We start from the raw sequence: 22,930 nt of genomic DNA on the forward strand, positions 1-22,930 counted from the left end.
CGTACTAAATTAAAAGTCTCACTTCAAATTCAGTTTCAACTCATCCATTAATAGTTACAATAGCACTTAATGATAAAATGGAAATAATTATTTTCATTACTATTCTAAAAAGTTTCTCTATTATTTTGTCTCAGTCAACATCTAGAAAATTTTTATATTTTTAAAAAAATAGTATTGGTAAGATATCTTTAAAGCAAGGTTTGCTGTTTTATTGTACAAACTATAAACATGACTGCTAGAAAAGGAAAAAAACTAAGAAGAAAGTATAAATCATAAGATGAATTAATGGGTCTTCAGTTTCCAAGGATATTAAATTTTGTGGGTTTTATAAGAAGACAGCCATAACTATTTTAAGTCATTTCACTGCTCAACTCCTAGGCAGCATGGCCTTACTCAGTTATCCTCATCAGGCTAACAGTATTTATATAATATCATGGTCATATACAAAAAACAATAAACAAGTCTATAATTAAGCATGCCAGCCCCTGACCTGTGTCCCTGTGCTCCAGATGCAGGAGAATGACTTGGAGGAATGAGTGGGTATATGAATGAATTGACACTGATTCGTCCTGCAGAATGGTCAGAAATGACACCGCAGCCGTTAACTGCATTTCCACTCCTGCAACATGTAGGGCTTCCTGTATAATCAGAAACAGTTTTCTATTTACATAGATGAGAGATCACAAATTGTAATTTTTAAAAATCCAAGGTTATAGAAACTAAATAGTCATATTCCACAAAATTAGATATAGACCTTTAAGGATATGTACTTATTACTTTATTGAAGAGAACTATATTAATCTGCTCCTGATCATTTAACTTATTAGACTACACAAAATTTAAGTGTCTTAGGATTTTATAAGATAAAGTAACTTTCTATCACTTTATTGAATAAAAAATATAAACAGTACATAAACCTTTAAGCAACAGAGTAGAAACTTTTGATAGATTTTAATTTCTGTTTTCCTGTTTGGATTGTGACAGTTTGTCATCCTGCCTAGAACAATGTCAAAGCTCAGACAATCACATGTGTTTCCATTATTTGTATTTGTGTTTCAAAAAATAAACATCATACATTCTACTATTAAAAATACACTTGAGTATGCAAATATATTTCGCCTTTAAACAACTGAAGAGAACATAAATTATCATGAAGTAAACTGTTTTCAAAAGAAATTTTCTTAAGAATATGCTTTAAAAATTAATTATATTCATAGCCATCTCCATTTACCATTTAAAGAATTTTAAAATGTATATCCAAAATTAAAACCTACATTATAGTATGTTTTCAACACACCAAAAGGTCAAAAAAACTATCTTTCTACATAAGCCTCAAAGATATTACCTATACCTCTCTATGAGAGAGAGAGAGCGTGTGTGTGTGTGTGTGTGTGTGTGTAATGTAAAGGCAACTAGAAGTATTACTTGTTTAATCAATTATGGCAATAATGAAAATTTCACTTTTATGCCTATTTTATAATATAATAAAGTCAGTAGAACCTGGAACTTAGTCATAAAACAAAGTTTCATATCAGTGATCTTAGGAATATTAATCCTTCTGCATTATTTCCTAATCGATAAAATGTGAATCACAGCAACATATTCATGGAGATTTAAATCATTTAAATAGAACTTTTATGATTTATCAACTTGTGCAAAATGAACATTTAAATAATTACCATTTTATATCCACTGTCTTCTGTCTACATTACCCTTGGATATCTAGTTGGAATCTCATTTGCTCACACCTTTACTGATCTCTCCCTAAAACCTGCTCCTCCTGTAATCTTCCTCATCCTGATAAATAGTAAATGACATCTCTGCCCTTCCAGCTGCTCAGCCCAAAAACTACAGGGTCATCCTTAACTCCTCTCAATCCCTCACTCCCCACAGTCAAAAGGCCAACAAATCCTGAAGGGTCTACCTTCAAAACAGATCCAGAATCTGAACACTAGTCACCTCTCCTGTTGCCACCCTAGTCCAAGTCACCATCTTCTCCAGCCTCAATTACTCAAAAAACCTTTAATCAGTCCCTGATTCCATCACTGTCCCTCTATTATCCATTCTCTACACTGTAGCCTAAGGAATTATTTTAAGAAATCAGTCAAATAATGTCACTTTTCTGCTCAAAACTCTCCAATGGGCTTCCATCTCACTCAAAGGAAAGGTCAAAGTCCTTTTAACAACTTACAGTATGTGTTCTCAGTTCCCCTTTTCCTGGATTTCCATATAGCTGGCTCCCCTACTTCTTTCAAGCCTCTACTCAAATACCACCTTTTCAATGAGGCCTTCCCTGATGACCCTACTTCGAGTTGAGTTCATCTCCTTACCCCAGCTCTCACTACCCGCCTTTACCAGTTTATTCATTACTATCATCCAATATACAACATGTTTATTTGTTTATGGCCTATCTTTCACAACTGGACCACAAGCTTCATGTATCCCCATCTCCTAGCACACAGCAGGCATTCAGTAAGCAGCTGCTGGGTGACTAAATATCTCTTACCCTCTCACCTACTCTTTCTGCTCTTGATGCTCTCTCCCTACACACACATTTTGCACATCTTCTAAAAAGTGGCTTCAAGAGATTTTGAGGTGAGTCCTAAAGATTAGGAACTGGCAGAATTAGACAGAAGGCAAAGCAAAAATGGATCACATAGAAATGTATTCTCAATCCTCTTTCTATCATGTCCACACTGCTGTCTTCCACCCTAACATCTCCATAACCATGATTTGGACCTATATATCCAGTCTTCTTGATTTAGCACAGTGGGACACTGCCAGTCATCACAATAGGAGATAACACAGGGATATCTACAGCAGAAGAAACAAAATAGTAAAGCACTTTGATAAAGGCCAGCGAGCTAATAACTGGCAACTCTAACAAACAATTGTCTACCAGATGCCAAAAACACTCCTAAGCACTGAATTCTTACTCACGGACTCTGCACTTCCATTCATCATTTATTAAGGCATGACTTAAAACAATGCTAAGCCTTCATGTCATGGTGTGGAAGATCTGGCAGTGGCATTTCCTGTGGCAAATATCTATGTGCTATGGTTAATTGCCAGAAAACCTACCACATATTAGAGTGGCTGTTTTTGTTTTATTCTAAACTTTTGTATCACACACAAAAACATTATTTTACATGTTTTTTCAACCAAAAGCCAATTACATATCATAAGAGTTCTTGGCTGAGAGAAAGAGGGTAAGAATGTTAGAGTATAAAGCAGAAGCAGCAATTGGTCTCTGAAATCAATCCTCCCATACCCCTTTGTTTTAGTGTTCCCAAAAGAAACATTTGTTCCACACTAACAATTTTGGGTTTGGAAAACACTTTTAAAAGATTTGATGTGGCCAGTATACATCACTTACAGGTTTCAGAAGGCACAGCTTTTATTTAGAAACAGAAAGGACTTTGCAAAGAAATATTAAAATCAATTGTGAGGGCCACAGTGTACATTCCAGTTCACATGAGTCTGTTAAATTCCAAGAGATGCAATTCTGCCCCCTCTTAAAGTCATTAAAGTCCTGGGTTTTGTACGTATGCAAACTTTATACAAAAGAAGAACATGAGAAGCTCTCCAACTTCATATCTTCTTACTGTATTACTTAGTCTTGACTCCCGCAGCAACATTTGCCCCAACTATTTTGCATTTAATTTTCGAAAAATCCTCAAGTCTTATCAGGATTTGGGTTTTTCTCTTGTTGTGCTGACTTCAACATCTGGGACTGTCCACTGTTAAGAAACCAGCACAGACTAAGAGATTTCATCACTGCTAAAAATCAACTGATTTTCTAAACATATTTTTCTGAAACATAATACAATAAGAGTTCAATACTTACCAGTAAGTGTTCTCCTCCACAGAGTCACACCCTCTGGACAAACATACGTGAGATCCATACTCTCTGGATAAATAAGTGTGCATCCTCATGGACCTTGGAAGACACTGAAAAGTAAATTCCTCTATTGCTTAAGTGCATGCCTTAATGCCAGTTACCATTCCTCTTACATTACTATAGTACGGCTGGCATCCCAACTTGAATTCCTCAAAAATGAAATGAGACATTAAGAGTTAATGGTACGCCGGGCGCGGTGGCTCAAGCCTGTAATCCCAGCACTTTGGGAGGCCAAGACGGGCGGATCACGAGGTCAGGAGATCGAGACCATCCTGGCTGACACGGTGAAACCCCGTCTCTACTAAAAAATACAAAAACTTAGCCGGGCGAGGTGGCGGGCGCCTGTAGTCCCAGCTACTCGGGAGGCTGAAGCAGGAGAATGGTATAAACCCAGGAGGTGGAGCTTGCAGTGAGCTGAGATCCAGCCACTGCACTCCAGCCTGGGCGACAGAGCGAGACTCCGTCTCAAAAAAAAAAAAAAAAAAAAGAGTTAATGGTACATTTCCAAGTTTTAAAAACTGTACCCATTCAAGGAAGGAAAGTGTAGTAAACATGTCTGTGTTTAAATTCGCTCTTTAGTTAGCATGAGTGGTGCAAGAAAGCATTTTGTAAAACAACATAATACATTCCTTGCAGGGAGGGAAATAGCTCTGTCTCCAACAAGCCCGTATTATATCCATCAGGAAGATATTTCTCCTTACAATACACAACATAGAAAAGCATTAAATAAATCATTGGCTTACTCCAAAAGAGCAAGTATTTAAGTTTCACAGATTCTGAACAGAATCTTACTGAATAAAACTGAAAAATATATTTATCATGAATAGTGCTAGTAAAAAGTAAAGGAACTCTAAAATTACACAATATCTGTGTATTTTTAGAGATAGTATTGATTATTTTGAAATTGAATAATAGGGACTTCTATATTAAAATACTGAATATCTGGGACATATAAAATATCTGGGGTATTAAAGATTATAAATGTGGGAGCTTTTAGTAATTAACATAATAGTGTAACAGCCCTCTTCATTATAAAATCATATTTATAAAAGACTTTCAAATAGGTTAAATATGAATAATTGAAATATGCCAGGTTCTAAGATACCTTTAATGATTATACCTCATTATTTTCCCTATCCCTGATTGCCACATTCCACCACTAAAATAAAGGGTGTAAAGGACTAGATGAGATCACTGAAAATCAAAATCTGAGAGGGAAAATGAAGTGAAGACAATAAACAGAAATAACAAAGGGAGATATGTTTTACCATTCCTAAGTTTGTATTTCAGTGACTAGCAAGGTTCATGAGGAGGTACACATAAAAATATCCTTAAGAACTCTTTCCATAAAGGAAATACCAATAGTAAGTATCATGTAACTATTGTAAATATACAATAAAATATGCTGCCATGCAAAATCATAAGAACACCAAAACAAACAAATCAATTTAAAGACCACGGTTTTGCAACTGAGCCTTCTGGCTGCAGTACTCTGCTAAGTCATTTTTAAACGTAATAAATTAGAATCACAGGAATTTCATAATTTAGGCTTAAAATATGTAAATAACCTGCAATTCAAAACTTTGCAAAGAAAGGATGTGCTTTTCAAAGAAATATCTTTTTAATGGATGTTACAGCTATAAAGAACCATTCCTTCCAAATGATTCACTGTAGTAATATTTAATTAATTCAATATTTTTTCCAAAAATTATACACAGTTCTCTTAGAAAAAAAGCAGCCATGGAAAGTCTAGCAAATATCTATAAGCAAGAGGAAATAGGACTTTTTTCCCCCCAAGTCAGTCATAATACTTTCACCTTCTATCCTAATCTCTCTCAAAAGTAGCCCAAAGAAAATCTAATTCTGAAGATAATATCATTTTAATTTCATTCAAGTCCCAGCATCATACTATGTATTCTGGGAAATAGGAAAGAAGCCAAAGATAAGGATCTCTTCATTTGAGTGATTCCTGTTGACTATATACGCTCACTCAAATGCTCAGTTATGTTCAAGGCACTGTGCTGCTAGGTGCTAGAGACCTAGAGACGCAGCAATGGGCAGGACTAACAATGTACAGACACTTAACTGCACTAGCAGTAGAGTCTTACTTAACCTGATTTCAGGTACTAGATGATTTGAAGCTGGGCTGTCCTCCCCTGCAAAGGACAGTCTATTCAGGATTGCCCTTATTCCTACTGCAGAGGGGCTTACCAGGGACTTTGCAAGGCTGTCAGAGAAGTCACTTAGGCTCTCAGTCCCTCAAGACCCTCTTCTAGAATCAGCAAATACCCCCAGGCCCAAAGCAGGCCCCAAATTACATGTTCACTTTTCTGGATATTTGTTGTCTCTTAGATCTTGGAAGGGTAATATTTTACTACCTTGTTACTTTCAATAGGCTTGTATGCAGATGATTTTTATGTTTTGTTCAGCTTTAAAAATTATCCTTGCCAAGAGAGTTGATTAGAGTTACCTAGTCTGCCTTTATTGAAAGAGGAAGTTCCCTTTCCCTTTCCTGTTATTATTCCTTCTTGATTTAATCTTAAAATGAGATTAACCCCAACATTTCTATTTATATACCTGCATAGGTTCTCTGAGCACACATACCCCTCTACCATACCCTGTCACCATCTCCACATCCACATAGATCAACTGATTGTTTTCTAACGATACATTAGAAGTAATCAGGAACTTAAAATTAAATATTTTACCAAAACCCTTGTGATATATGTCCTCAATTTATACTTCTAGTTCTTAAGCTTCCTTATTTTCTTGGTGTAAAATTATGTTTCCAATAGCAGTTCTCCACTTTTGGTCTTCATTTTCTCTGTAGACAATCTCTTCCACACAAATGACTTTAAATGTAATCTGTACAAATTTTACTTTTTTATTGGCAGACCTGTTCAGAGTATCAGATCTGTATATACAACTCTCTGCAATCTCTACTTCGGATGTCTCAAAGGTGTCTCAAAGGCAACAAGTTCAAAATTGAGCTCATGGTATTTCCTTGGACACCTGGGCCTCCTCCAGTCTCTTGTCCTAATGTGGGCTTTCTCTAGTCTCCTATCTTAGTGTGTGCCACTGTTACCCACCTGGTTTACAAACCAAGATTTCAGGAGTTATCCTTGATACTATTGGTTTTTTATTGCTCACATAGTCCTGGTTTTGTTATTTATTTCTTTAATCCGTCCACCTCTCCAACCAGACTACTTCCACCCTAATCCAAGCTATTTTGAAGGTTTGCTCAGGTAAGGGTAACAGATTCCAAGTGATCCTCACCCACTACATCCCTTCCATTCCATCCTACATCACTCTTTTCTGATTCATTTTTGACTTTACAGTCAGCATGAGATTTCAAAGCATTTAAAACCGTAATTTGAATATTCCCTTACATAATGCACCTAAGGATCTGCATAATTTGGGCTTTTTCACTGTCTCAGCAACTCCTCTTGCTTTATGCTCTAGGCACACTGATTTTCTCTCAGTTCTTTGAATCTGCATTCAATCTGCATGCTTCTCTTTCCTTCTCAATGCTGGGAATGTCTGCTTTCCTATCTGCCCTTATCTTGCCCTTCGTCTAATTATTTCTCTTCATACATGTCAACTGTCACTTCTCAGCAAAGCCTTCTCTAACACCCCAGAGGAGATTACCTGTTATTAGGTGCTCTTAGAGCATCTTGTACTTCTCGCTGTTAGCTGTTATTACAATTTTAGGTACAGAATTAACAGTGTAGTTAGAATGTAAGCTCCACCATCCTGCTACTGCTACTATAAACATAATGTCACACCAACAATTTGAAGCCCAGCTTCAAATCATCCAGTACCTGAAATCAGGTTAAGTAAGACTCTACTGCTAGTGCAGTTAGGTGTCTGCCAGAAGAAAACATATTCCTTTCATGAGAAAGATATCATCCTAGGCCTCAAACTATTTCTACAAAAGGTTTGTCAAATACAAGACCAAGCACATAATCAATAATTTCAACACACAGGAGGAGATAATATAATAAGCAGAAAAAATACAAAATATACACATACCAAAAGGAGCTCCAGGTACTGGTGCTATATGATACATACATGGTTCAAGAGGATAAAAGATACAATTGAGAATTTCAACAGAGAATTCTCTAAGATATAAAAAACATGGCAGATTTTAAAGAGCTAAGTGGAAATTCTAGACTAGACAAATACAATAATCAAAATAAAAATCAGGTTAGATACAGATGAATTAGTGAGACAGAAGGTGTATTCGAATAAAACATCGATGAATCACAAACAAAAAAGGATGGAAATGAAAAAAAGAAGATAAAGGACATGGAAATACTATAAAAATATCTAATATATATGAAATTGGAGTCTTAGAAGGAGGAGAGAGAGAAGATTAGGCAGAGGCACATGTAAAAAGATATCTGAGAATTTTCCAAAATTGGCCAAAGAAAATAAGCCACAGAGTCAAGAAGCCATAAATATGCTTCCATATTTCTAGAAATCTACAGATACACAGTGTAAAATCCTATGCTAATAAAAACATCTATTTAAAATGCATGTGGAAGACATTTTCAAACAGACAAAAACAAAGATAATTTGTTACCAGCAGACTTGTACTGAATACTAAAAGGTGTTCTTCAGGCAGAAAAAAAAAAGAAGATTCCAAATGGAAATACTATAGGTAATAAAAAAATGATAGATATGTGGGTAAATCTAAATAGATATTGGTTAGATAAAACAACAATATCTAGGAGACCTGACATAGATAAATAAAATAGCTAGCAACAATAACATATAAGTCAGAAGAGGATTAAATAGAGAACTGTAAGGTTCTTCTTGTATTATTATCGGGAAGACAGTAAAAACACCAGTGAAATTTGACTTTGATAATATGTCCTTTTTGTAATGTCTAAGGTCACTAACACAAGAAAAGTAAGAGTCTGTAACTTCCAAGCTAACAGAAGAGGGGGAAAGTGGAATAATAAAACTACTTAATCAATTCAAATAAAATAAATAAGAGAAATAGAAACATAGAGCGGTTGGCAAAACAAAAAAGCAAATTATAAGATGACCTAAGCAATTACATTAAATGTAAATGGGAAAATATTCTAATTAAAATACAGTGTGAGATTGGATTAAAAAATAAAATCCAATCATGTTGTTTACAAAATAAAATCTAAAACATCAGGAGGAGCCACAGAGTGGAAGAAGAAATTTCAACACATAACCAGAATATGTACAGAGCATTATATCACTGAATGGTTATACCACAATTGACTTACCCATCAACGGTTGACTGATACTTGGGTTGTTTCCAGTTTTAGCTATAGCAAGCAAAGCTGCAATGAACATCCATGTATAAGACTTTATATGAAAAGATGCTTCATTTTCTCTGAATCCTTAGGAGTTAAATAGCTGAGTAATATAGTAGATGTATGTTTAAATTTTTGAGAACCTGTTTTCTAAAGTTGTTGTGCCATTTTACATTCCCACCAACAGTGTAAGGGAGTTTGAGTTGCTCCACAATCTTCCACAATACTTTGTATGGTCAATTGTTGTTTTTGGGTTTTTTTTGTTATTGTTAGTACAGATATTTTAACAAGTGTGTTGGAGACTTACTTGCATTTTCCTAATGACTAATGATGTTGAACATCTTTTCTTATGTTTACTGGCCATCTGCAAATGTTCTTTGGTGAAGCATCTTAAAAATTTTTCCATATTTCTAAAAATTGGGTTGTTTTATTATCGTGTTTTGAGAAGTTCTTTATGTATGCCGAACACATGTCCTTTGTCATCTATGTGATTTATAAATACTTTCTCCCATTCTGACTTTTCATTCACTTAATAGTGTCTTCTGAAGAACAGATCTAATTTATCAAATTTTTCTTCTAAGGATCATGCTTCTAGAGTCATATGTAAGAAACTTTTACCTAACCCAAGGTCACAAAGATTTTCTCTTATTGTTTCCTCTAGAAGTTTTAATAATTTCAGTCTTTAACATTTAGGTCTATGATCTATTTTATCTTTTGCATATGGAGCAAGGCATGGATTTATTTTTCAAACTGTTTTAGCATCATTTTTTGAAAAGCCTATCCTCTCTATAATGAATTGCCTTTGCCCCTGTGTCAAAAACAAACTGACAATTTGTGAGGTAGGTGTGAGATTTTTTAAACTTTCTCTATGTCTCATTGATTACTTTATCTGTCTTTACACCAATCATACAGTATTAATTGCTGTGGCTATATATTATGTATTGAAATCAGGTAATATAAGTCCTCCAATTTTGTTCCTATTTTTCAAAGTTGTTTTGGCTATTCTAGGTCCTTTACAGTCTCATATTAATCTTAGAATTAGTCTGTCATGCCGGGCGCGGTGGCTCACGCCTGTAATCCCAGCACTTTGGGAGGCCGAGGCGGGCGGATCACAAGGTCAGGAGATCGAGACCACAGTGAAACCCCGTCTCTACTAAAAATACAAAAAATTAGCCGGGCGCGGTGGTGGGCGCCTGTAGTCCCAGCTACTCAGGAGGCTGAGGCAGGAGAATGGCGTGAACCCGGGAGGCGGAGCTTGCAGTGAGCCGAGATCGCGCCACTGCACTCCAGCCTGGGCGACAGCGCGAGACTCCGTCTCAAAAAAAAAAAAAAAAAGAATTAGTCTGTCATTTCCTACAAAAATCTAACCTACTTGAATTTTGATTATTTTGCATTAAACATATGCATTGATCTGGGGCAAACTGACATCTTAACAATATTGAGTCTTCTGATCCATGAATATGATCTACATTTCAGTTCACTTAGTTCTCTCATTATTTCCTCTCAGAAATGTTCTATAGTTTTCAGTTTATAGATCTTATGTAACATTTACCAGATTTCTCTCTAAGTACTACATATTTTAATGCTATTTTGATAGTTTAAGAGAAACTTCAATTTCCAATTGTTGGTTGCTGGTTTGTAGAAATGCAATTGATTTTTGTACATTGATATTGTATCCCACAACCTTTCTATACTCGCTTGGAAGTTCCAGTATTTTTCTTTTGTAGGTTCCTACGTATGATAACGTTATCTGAGAAAAAAAAGACAGCTTTACTTATTTCTCTGCAATGTGAATGTTTTATCTTTTTGTTGCCTTACTCTACTGGCTAGAATGTCCAGTATACTGTTACACAAAAGTGGTAAGAGCAGACACATTTGGCCTTTTCCTGATCTTAGGAAAAAGTCTTTCACCTTTAAGTGAAACTGTAGGTTTCTCACAGACGAAGCTCCCATCTATTCCTAGTTTACTGAGTTGTGGGGTTATTTATTTGTTTATTTATTTATGAGATGGCGTCTCGCTCTGTCACCCAGGCTGGAATGCAGTAGCACAATCTCGGCTCACTGCAACCTCCACCTCCCGGGTTCAAGCCATTCTCCTGCCTCAGCTTCCCAAGTAGCTGGGATTACAGATGCCCACCACCATACCCAGCTAATTTCTCTATTTTTAGTAGAGACAGGGTTTCACCATGTTGGCCAGGCTGGTCTCGACTCCTGACCTCATGATCTACCTGCCTCGGCCTCCCAAAGTGCTGGGATTACAAGCAAGAGCCACCACAACAGGCCTAATTTTAAGACACAGTCTCACTGTCTTGCCTAGACTAGACTCAAACTGCTGGGCTCAAGAGATCCTCCTGCCTCAGCCTCCTAATAACTGGGATTACAGGTGTGCATCATCACACCAGGCTAAGATTTTTTTTTCCAGAAATAGTTGTTGGATTTTGTCATATACTTTTTCTAAATCTACTGAGATTAGATGGTGGTGTTCCTTTTTTAGTTTTCTGATAAGATGATTTATACTGATTAGTTTTTAAATTTTGAAACAATCTTGAATTCCTGAGATAAACTCTGACTAGTCATAATGTATTATCATCCTTTTGATATATTGTTGGATTTGATTTCTCATTTTTTGGGTGTTTGCATCTACGCTCATGAGTATATATACATCAGGGTAATGTTTGGCCTGAAAGTTTATCAGAAAGTTCTTACCTCCTCCTTTATTTTCTGAATGAATTTGTGTAGAATTGTTATTTCTTTTACATTTACCCTAATTTTTACCATTTCCAGTGCTCTTCATTTATTCATGTAAATCAATTTCCATCTGGTATCACATTACTCTCACCTAAAGAATTTCCTTTACAACCGAGTGCGGTAGCTCACACCTGTAATCCCAGCACTTTTGGGGGTGGATCATCTGAGATCAGGAGTTCAAGACCAGCCTAGACAACATGGTGAAACTCTGTTGCTACTTGAAATATAAAAATTAGCTGGGCATGGCAGCAGGTGCCTGCACCTGTTCCCAGCTACTTGGGAAGCTGACGCAGGAGAACTGCTTGAACCCGGAAGGCAGAGGTTACAGTGAGCCAAGATCATGCCATTGCACTCTAGCCTGGGCAGCAAGAGTAAAACTCCATCTTTAAAAAAAAAAAAAAAAATTTCCTTTACCATTTCTTGCGGTATAGATTTGATATAATTAATTCTTTCAATTTCTGTTTATCTAAAAAAGCCAATTTATCTTCGTCCTGGAAAGATATTTTAACTGGGTATATATTCCAGTTGACTTTTTAATTTTTGCTTTTCACTTTCAGTACTTTTAATATGATATTCTTTTGTCCTCTAGACGACATAGTTTCTGATCAGAAGTCTGTTCAATGGTCACCTTTGTCTCTGGCTACTTCCAAGATTATCCCTTTTTTATTTTCAGCAGTTTATGATGTGTCTAGGGGAGAGGGTGTGTGTGTGTGTGCGCGCGCGTGTGCTCCCATGCATTTATTCTGCTTGGAGTCCTCTGGTCTTCTTAGATCTATGCTTTGTCCTGGCTAGTATTTCTTTAAATAATTCTTCCTTCTCGTTTCTCTTTTCTCATTCTGAGATGCCAATCGCACATATATTATATCTTTTTATGCTGTCTCAAAGCCATTGGATGTTCTCTTCTAATTTTTCACTCTTTTCTATCTCTATGTTTCAGTTTGGATAATTTCTATTTTCTATCTCTATGTTTCAGTTTGGATAATTTCTATTTTCAAGTTCATGGATTCTTTCACCAGACATGTTCAAACTGCTGATAAGTCCATTGAAGAAATGCTTCATCTTAGATATCATTTTTATTTCTAGCATTTTCTTCTTTTTCTTTTTTCTTTTTTTTTTTTTTTTTTGAGACAGAGTTTCGCTCTTGTTGCCTAGGCTAGACTGCAATGGCGCGATCTCTACTCACTGCAACCTCCGCCTCCCGGGTTCAAGTGATTCTCCTGCCTCAGCCTCCTGAGTAGCTGGGATTACAGGGATGCACCACCACGCCCGGCTAATTTTGTATTTTCAGTAGAGACAGGGTTTCTCCATGTTGGTCAGGCTGGTCTCGAACTCCTGACCTCAGGTGATCCGCCTGCCTCGGTCTCCCAAAGTCCTGGGATTACAGGCATGAGCTACCACACCTGCCTATTTCTAGCATTTTCATTTGATTATTTTATAGATCCTCTCTCTGTTGAAATGCCCTATACATCCAGGCATGTTGTTTTTTCAGTGGATATTTTACCATATAAATCACAGTTACTTTAAATTCCCTAATATTTCCAATATCTGGGCCTTCTCTGACACTAGACCTGTTGTTGTTTTATGTTTTGGTAAGTTTCCTTATTTTGTGTGCCCAGAAATTTTTGATTTTGAAATGTTGAATGCTGGATATTCAGTGACAATAGAGGTAATAGTATTTATGCTCAGAAATGAACATTCCTCCTCTGCTAAGCTGTTAAGTACAGGGGGTTGAATAGTAAGTCTAGTTAGCAATGGGGCTGCGTTTGAGGATTTTTGTTGCTATGGCAATCACAGCACCACAGGTTTCAAACCTCCAATAGTGGGCCACTATTACCTTTTGTTTAACGTGCAGCCTCAGATGCCAAAGGGTTTTCCTCAGTGTTCCTGCTCTACCCTCAGTTTTCAGCAGGGAGTCTCTCTCCACACTCTTGTCCCTTCTCTAGTAGGACAACTGTTGCTTGTTACTACACACTAGGTTAATGGTGGATGTAGAGGATTCTCAGATATCTTGGTCCAGCCTCATCTTGGGCAGGGTCTTTGAGCCTGGGCCTCAGGAATGTAACTTTTTCAGTGTTCCTGTCCTATAACTTTGTATCTTGGGGTGTGGGAGGGGAACCTTTGCCAGGGTCAAGTTTCTTGCCCTATCCCCACTGGTAGCAGACCTCTGCTTTTTATCAGTGCAGGGTCCTAGGTCTAACATCTCCTGCCTTCCACACCCAGCCCCTAGTGTCAAAAGGCTTATGCTCCCACCTTTCTCCCAGAAGTAAGTGATCTTTGCATGGTTCTGGACGAGTGAGGGTTTTCTACCTCCCTTCCAGAGGCAAGTGGGTTTTGCTCCTATCACACCCACCGAAGCAATGGCACTTCACCTGGGCTGTAGAAGCAGGAAAGTTCACTGCTTCTCCCTCCGCAGCTTAGACTTTTGCTTCATAAAGGAGAAGGTTTTCAGAAAATGGGCAGAGTTGGCTCCTGTCCCTCAGCAGCAGCTCATCAGTACCACACCTTTATCATCAAGAGAGATGCTCTCCAATCTCCTGCCTTGTCCCCCAGTCTATCTCACAGAGCAAACAGTGGAGACGTATGGAAAAGAGCTTGCAAATGGATGCAAAGCTCCTCTGTGTCTAACCTACAAGTTATCCTAAACACATAAACTGTGCTAGCCCACAGCCACCCTTTAAAAATTTGTTAAGATCTTAGCTGATACTGCTAACTACTTTATGTGGTGGGCACCTCTTCCTCCTATGCTCTACCAAGTCAGTGTTCCTCCGTCCCATCTATCCTCAGAGGGGTCTTGTGAATTCAGCTCACTTGGCTGCCTTGTGACCAGCTCTGATGTACTCAAGAAGTTATGACTGTGTGGATTTTGGGGATAACCTACTGTTATTAGAATGAAAGTGATGTTCTCTTGCAGCTTTCTATATCCTAAATGGAAGTGAAACGGAATGCTTTGTTTTTGAGCCCTAGTATCATTCCTTACTCCCTTACAAGCTTACACATTTAAAATAATTTCAGAAATTTCTGTTCGTTTTTATTGCAGATAGGGTAAAAATAACAAATGACTGAATGACTAAGAAGCATATGTGAAAACACTGGTGTCCACTAAGAATTTACTGAAAGGCATTATTTTTAGGTCTATAAGGAATACCAGTTAATATAACTCTATATACACAGAAAAACTATATACTCAGTAAACGTTTCATAGAACTTTAATTATCATTGTGAAGTAATCAGTAATGTCAATCTATTTTGTCCTTAAATACACATAGATATATATGTAAAAAGAAAAAGCATAAAATACATTATTCTCAAAATGCATAGCATTAAGTGTACTTTTATTTTTTAAGCTGTAAACCACAGAACAGTTTGTATCAATCTGTTCATCTCTAATTCCTTTCATTAATACTTTTTTCTGAGTGAAATAGAAAAATAAGTTATATAATTTTATGCTTCCTAAACCACAAGACCTCTTAATTCTGACCCTGATGATTACCTTCTGTCAACCTTACATTACAGGAATTATTTCACTTTCTTACTTACATTCCTTCCTATCAGTGTCCCCAAATGTTTAGCCTGTCTACAGAATATATATTGTGGGACTTTTATGACCTGTAAGGGTCTGGAACATCATGATCTGCTCATTATACTTATCTCAGAACACATCATCTTCAGTGAGGAAGACAGATGCCTGTTTTCTTAGCTGCAAACCAAATAAGAAAGCAGTCTGGATCATTTGTTTATGCTCTTTAATTCCTTTAGTCAAGACTATTTCTTTTCCTTGGTGAACTGTAAGAATAAATTATATACTTTCATGCTTCCTAGAAATCTCCCAACTAACTATTCACAAACACTGAATTTTTTAAGCCAAGATTTTCCCAACTGTAAAATGAGTATAAATACATCACATAGAGTTGTTAGGAAGATTTTTTTAAGGATATATCTAAAGCATTAAGCACAGCACCTGGCCCACAGTAAGTGTTCCACCCATTATTACAGCTTGAGTATCCCTTATCCCAAATGCTTGTAACCTGAAGTGTTTCAGATTTTGAATGTTTTGGGATTTTGGAATATTTGCATATTCATAATGAAATATCTTGGGGATAGGACCCAAGTCTAAATATGAAATTCATTTGTTTCATATACATCTTATACACATAGGCTGAATGTAATTTTATACAACATTTTAAATAATTTCATGCATGAAACTAAGTTTTGACTGCATTTTGACTTTAACTACACTTCATCACATGAGGTCAGATGGGGAGTTTTCTACTTGTAGCATCATGTTTATGCTCAAAAAGCTTCAAATTTTGGAGCATTTTGATTTTGGATTTGGAGAACAGGAATGCTCAATCTGGGTTGTTTGTCCACTTAACTATGCTACTTGAAATAGGACTTTTAAAAAAGTAAAGCTTCCTATTTACAAATTTACTTACAAAGTAAATGCTTTCTGTAAAAATTCTACAAGATGTTTAAAAAACTACCCATATACAGGAGATATAAAATTATATAATAAATAATCAAATTAGGAAAAATTTATTATTTTTTTCTATTATTTTTGTTTGTTTGTTTGTTTTTTTGTTTTTGTTTGTTTGTTTGTCAGAGGCAAGGTCTTGCTATGTTGCCCTGGCTGGAGTGCAGTCAGTAACTATTCACTGCAGCCTCAAACTCCTGGGTCCCAGCCTCCTGAGTAGCTGAGAGACTAGGGGCATGCACCGAAATAAAAGGAAATCACACTTCACATTGATTATGTCCCTTTTATCCTTTATTATATATTTCCCAAATCCTCTTAAAACCCCCAAAAAGTCTCTCTAGGAACATAAATCAGCGTTATATACCATTCTACAGGTATGTGTCAAATTTCCAAACAAATTCTCTTCCTACTTCTTATCCAAAAATGCCACCAGTGGATCAGGCCAATGTTCCCTTAGTCTTTCAGGTAGAAACTTATATTGTCTCTAAATGTTAAGTTCAATGAACACTCATTTACAAAATTTTTTTGAATGCCTATTATTTGCCAGACACTATTCTAAGTTCTCGGGGTACAGTGAGAAACTAGACTGATACATATTCTGCTCTTATGGAAGAAAGGGAAAAGACTGGCAGATGATGAGGTCACAAAGGTAGATGGGGGTGATTTAAGGACATAGTAGGGAGTTGTATTTTATTTGAAATAAGAAGTTACTTTTATTAGTTTCCTGTGGCTGCTGTAACAAATTACCACAAACTGAGTAGCTTAAAACAACAGCTATTTCTTCTCTCACAGGTCTGGAGGCCAGAATTTCAAAATCAGTATCACCTGGTCAAAATCAAAGTGTTGGCAAGGCCACACTCCACCTAGAGGCTCTGGGGTAGAATCTACTTTTTTCCTCTTTCAGCTTTTGGTAGTTGCTATCATTCCTTGGCTTGTGGCCACATCACTCCAATCTCTACCTCCATCTTCACATTGCATTCTTCTACATGTATGTGTCAACTCTCCTCTGCCTTCTTATAAGGATACATGTGATGACATTTAGACCACCACCCCAATAATCCAGGATAATCTCCCAATCTCAAGATCCTTAACTATATGTGAAAAGACCCTTTTTCCAAATAAGGTAACATTTACAATTTCTAGGGATTAGGGCCCAATATCTTTTGGGAAGGGGCATGATTCTGCCTACCACACCACTTAAGTAATTTTCATGCAAGAGGGAGACAAGATATGACTGATGCTTTTTAAAAGATCTCTCTGGTTGAGTTTCCTCTAGGAGGCAAAATGGAAGCAACAGAGGCAAAATGGAAGCAACAAATTCAGTGAGGAGGCCGCTGTAGTACAGATAGGAGATGACTAAGGCTTGAGACATTAAATTATACATTTTATATCTGTTACAGTTATGATCAGCTAATGAGTAGTAAAGACTGAGGACTCAGACTTCCTGTTTAAACCTAATTATACCACTTGCAAGCTTTGTGACTTTGAGCAAGTTACTTAACTAAGTTGTTTCTTCCACTGTCAAGTGATCATTATAGAACTGCTATGAGTATTCAGATTAAAATATGTAGAATATCTGACAGAATACAGTGCCTGACATGTAGTAAGACCTCAATAAATATTTGCTACATTATTTTTATCTGTACCTGGCATTGCTTAACTTCTATTACATAATTTTATGACACATATTATGGTTGCCAAAATGTAAGTGTAAAAACAACTAAATAAATTTAATAACTCAATAAGTAGAGAGTGTTTTTTGCATTGGATTGTAATGGAATCACCTTTGTTATGTGGTGTAATTATATCACTATTATTCTGAATTTTATAAAAGACCATGGTATAATATTTTGGATATTTATCTTGCCAATCAAATTCTTTCACTTCTAGATAACAAGAAGTTCAAATCAAATATTGAGGTCTAACAAACATCTAAGATTTCAATTTAATATACTGTGGAAAAAGAATTAAAACTTAATAAAACCACACAAAAACAATTCTTTAACAGATACCCTAGGATTAAATCATGTAACGTGAATATATGGTAATAACTATATTTTAAAATGTCTCCACATTTAGAAAATTTAAATTGGAGGTCAAACATTTACTTTCTAAATTCCTAGCTAAATTCGATCTTGAGATGAGTGGCCTAACTGCACTACCATTCATTGCCCACTTTGCACACAATTTAGAAAATAAACTGGGGAAATACTATGGATTGGCTTAATTCTATTTTTCTTACTTTCTATTTTTCTTCTTTTGTTAGTTATTCTAGACATCAACCTCAATCTGATGGATTGGCTCAATTGTAACACCAACTCTGTTTCTGACATTTTATTTTTAAACATTAAATTCCTTTATCTCTAAAACAGTGAAAATAGCAACCTTTTTTAAAATCACTTTTCAGTTAATCCATTATCATAAGAACAAAATGCAAATGCAATAAAACAAAAATATCACTGATGAAAGTTTATAATACATAAGGCCAGCAAAATCTCCATTACTTTATCTGATGTTCTTAAAAGTAAAGACAAGGTAAAAGTGAACTCTAAAAGCTGCACACACTACTGTTATAAATGTGGTAAACATCTTGGTATTAATTAACTTAATGCATAAAATATTTATTGTTCATTTCTTTAAATTATCTAAAAGTAAATTATTCATAAAAGACTAGTATTATCAAGTACACAAATTATTTTCCTTATGAATTCAACAATCAACTATAACTGAAAACCAGCAGAACCACATGCATGGTCAAGCCAGAAATCTGGAAGTCATCTCTCACTTCACAAACCCAATCCATTATAAAGTTCTGGTCATTCCACCTTAACCCATGTTATCTCAGATATGTCCACTGCTCTCTACTGTCTTAATTAGTTGTCCTTATACTAGCTATGAGGCCCAGTACTGAAGCTTCCTAACTATCCTACTGCAATCTATTCTCCATACAATAACCAAAATGATCACTGTGAAATAGAAACACAATTAAGTCACTGCCTGCTTTAAAGCCTTCAAGGACTTTTCACTGTCCTAAGAATGAAAACCAACACTTGAATGCTCCGTCATCAACCATTTCTCTAACCTCTTCTCAATCACACCCCACCCCATTCACTGGGTCCAAAACACACCTGTCTCTACCTCAGTCCCAACCAGCTCTTTCACCTTAGGGCTATTTACTGCTCTCTCTACCTGAACTACTTGATCCTGACTCTCAAATGGCGCTTCTTTCCATCCCTTCAGTTTTCTGCCCCTCAAAAAGGCATCCCTTGCCATCCCAATGCACAGCAGGTGCCCTCGTTACTTTATTACTTTATCTCATCAACTTGTGTTCTGTACACTCAGACTGCTTATCACAAATGACCATTATACCTTTCTTGGGTGGGGAGGGATTTGCTTGTCTAATGTCTGTTTCTCCATCTAGACTGTAGCCTCCTTGAGGGCAAGTTCCCTATCTTTTGTTCACTTCTGTTTTCCCAGTGCTTAGAACAGTGCCTGCCTTATAAAAGGACTCAGTAAATATTTATGAATGAATGACAATGCCATTATTACTAAATGCTCAAGATCACTTTTTTTTTTTAAATTGAGAAATCATGGCCAAGCAAAGGTAAACAAAGCAGTTACCCAATAGTTTGTCAGCGTTTCATCACTGGAAAGTAAACACTCACAGAAGTGAGGTGGAATTGACAGAGGTGCTAACCAGGAGTACCAATAAGTCACAACAAAATCTGAATACAATGAATTTAAAATAATATGCACAGAAACACAGATTTTATCATTTGAAATGGGGGTGATCAAATGTTTGGCTGTCTACATTATATATTAAACTATCAATAAAAGTCATTATTATTGGAGTTACCCCCATAAAGCCCTTCTCATTTGCCTTATTCTTCAGCATTTTTACATCAAGTCAGAAGCACACAATACTCTACTATACTTGTTCTCTCATTGTTTCCCATGGTCACTAGACCTTCCTAATATACAATCTAATCTGGACTCTTCTACCTTTTTGGTATCTCTTTTAAACGGAGTACAGGGCAAGACGATGGTCCTAAATAAATGGTTGCATGTTGATTAGTAAAATAAATGAGTGAAATCATTCAGTTATAAATAAAAGTTTCCTTAGTACATATTCATTAGTATATACTACCTTTGTATTCATTTATTAGTTAATATACTCTGTATTATGGATTAATTTCCATTACTTTTAAAGCTTATTAAAACTATATCTTCTATAACTCAGGCATACCTTATAGTTTCAGAAGATACATTTGATTCTTTGTATAAATATGCTATACATATGAGTGTACTATATTATTTATACACCCCCATGAAATTAAGGTTTTGGGGGAGCTGTTACTTAATTTCCTTTATTGTGAACTCAACAAAAGGATTTTTGCAAAGTAATTTAGAGATGTCTAAAGTTCACTGCTCTCTTTCATCTTTTATTCTTGCATCGTGAAACTTTGGACATCTAATATGCTCTCTGTGGACCAGATTTCACCTGCTCAACGCAGAGTGTGCAGCATGCAATATTCTTAGCTATAAATCTAATTTGCTTACTTACATTAACTCTGTAGCCAAGAGGACCTAAATACCTGTTCCTTTCTGCTATTGTTTAACTGGCACTTCCAGGTGTCCTGCTGACAAGTGTAGGTCAGTTAGTATCACAGAAATTCAATGTAAAAATAAACCTGGTCTGTGTGGACCTAATTCCTTTGAAATTATGGTATGATTCTGGGAAAAACAGATATGAAAAAGCTTGATTTATTTTTGAATCACATGCAATGCCAAAATAAATATCATCTTAATTCACCATTGTAATCGGTCAAAACGTTCATAGTGCCTGCATAGGTGGGCATCTCATGAAAATAACATGGTATGTCCCTGATCTAAATCACAGTAACTAGAACCATAATACACATGCCTAAAAATAAAACTCAAAGACTCAATAATAACTTCAGTATTTTAAACACATAAATTAAAAATTATGAGAAGAGCTATATCCAAATAAAAAAAAAGCAAAATCTACCAACCTCTATTAGCAAACATAATCCTCAGTAGTATGTAACCTCACTGACCCCATTAGTAGGCAAATTCTTGGAGGACACATACATTGGTGTCTGTTTTGTTCATTCGAGTTCTTATAAAGAAAAGCACTTTGCATATAAGTACAAATAATTAGTAAATATTTAATAGTTGAAATTATTTAATTTTATATTAATAATCAATAAATATTAAATAGAAGAAAGAATGTAATAGTAGATCAAACATTTTTGTTCATAGCAGAAAAACTAATTCTGAAGAAATTTATGAAGCAATAAATTACATACACATCTAAAATTGTGATGGCTATAATTCACTTTATCTGATGATTCTTCGGAGATCATCATAGGGTCAATTATTAGGAGTATCAGCTCAATTACATTATCAATGTTATACGAATACTATTAATATAGATTTAAGCCAACAGAATATTAAATGCTTTTTTTAAGAATAATTAGGAGGTGCTTTTGAGCTACTAAAAACTACCTTTAGTAAAATGTCTCTACTGAGAAAATGACTAAAGAAATTTTACAACTTATGATCTGAATTTCTCCATTTCCATCAGCTAATTTCCCTAAATATTTTCATTATAATTCAAAATGTATATAATAACACTTCCTCCACTCAAGGTGCAAAAGATCAGCCATCAAAGCTCCAAAATCCTCTTTCAACAATGACAACATGCTACTGGGAAAAATGGGAAACTCCAATCTTATTTCATACCAACTTACTCTGACTTTTGGCAACACTCTCCGAAGCGTCTCAGTGGGATTCTGTCGCATCAAAAACGGGAGATTTGCAATCACACTTGTTCCTTGGACATCCTGACCAGCACTTACAAAGAAAACACAAATTTAAAATGTATAATTATAAGCTGAATTCCTCTGCATAGTTATAAAAAGTATGGACTAATTGGAAAAATGACTGCTTTGAATGATAAGCACTCAGACTTCTAAGTTTTAAGCCAGAAATACATCATTTAGATATAAAACTAAAACCAAAACTGAAATTTCATTAAGCAAATCTTATCACAAACACATGAAGATATTAATTATGCCTGTGCTGAAACAAGATTATCTTATTGTTTTAATATGTCTTAAGCCTAAAAGTTTTGAGACTATTACTAAATATGTATTTTTTAAATTCTACCTCATTTTTTCCTGTGACCTGTCAGTTTGCCATACTTTATAAAAATGTATAAATGGTAACATTTTATTATGGTAAACATTAATAATCATAACAACAGGGAAAGCAATAAAATCAACTACAGCAAAATCATACAACTTTCTCTTGGTACAGTGAAATCACTTGTAAAACTAGATTTGACTCCATGCCAGAAACTTCTTAAAGATACACTCAATACTCTTAAAGATCAGCAGGGTGTATTTACATAATTCCTTTTTAAATTGACATTCATTAAGGAGTTATCAAAATAATCTCAGCAATACTCTAGTGGCCTAAATACCTTGAAAA

General features: G+C 35.7%; 1 protein-coding gene across 5 annotated transcripts in view; it reads right to left on the reverse strand.

Annotated features, from left to right (window-relative positions):
- Positions 1 to 22,930, reverse strand: part of PPP4R4 (protein phosphatase 4 regulatory subunit 4) — a 106,481-nt gene that overhangs the window by 49,818 nt on the left and 33,733 nt on the right. Inside the window, exons 3-5 of one of the 5 annotated variants that reach the window (XM_009212180.3) lie at positions 22,189 to 22,291; positions 3,848 to 3,951; positions 491 to 638 (exon numbers count right to left, since the gene is read on the reverse strand). In XM_009212180.3, the coding sequence (XP_009210444.1) occupies positions 491 to 611 (121 nt within the window). In that variant the 5' untranslated portion in view covers positions 612 to 638; positions 3,848 to 3,951; positions 22,189 to 22,291. The other 4 variants (XM_009212182.4, XM_021941517.2, XM_009212181.3 and 1 more) reach the window with 4 other exon arrangements.

Source organism: Papio anubis, chromosome 7, assembly GCF_008728515.1.
Source record: "Papio anubis isolate 15944 chromosome 7, Panubis1.0, whole genome shotgun sequence".
Lineage (NCBI taxonomy): Eukaryota > Metazoa > Chordata > Mammalia > Primates > Cercopithecidae > Papio > Papio anubis.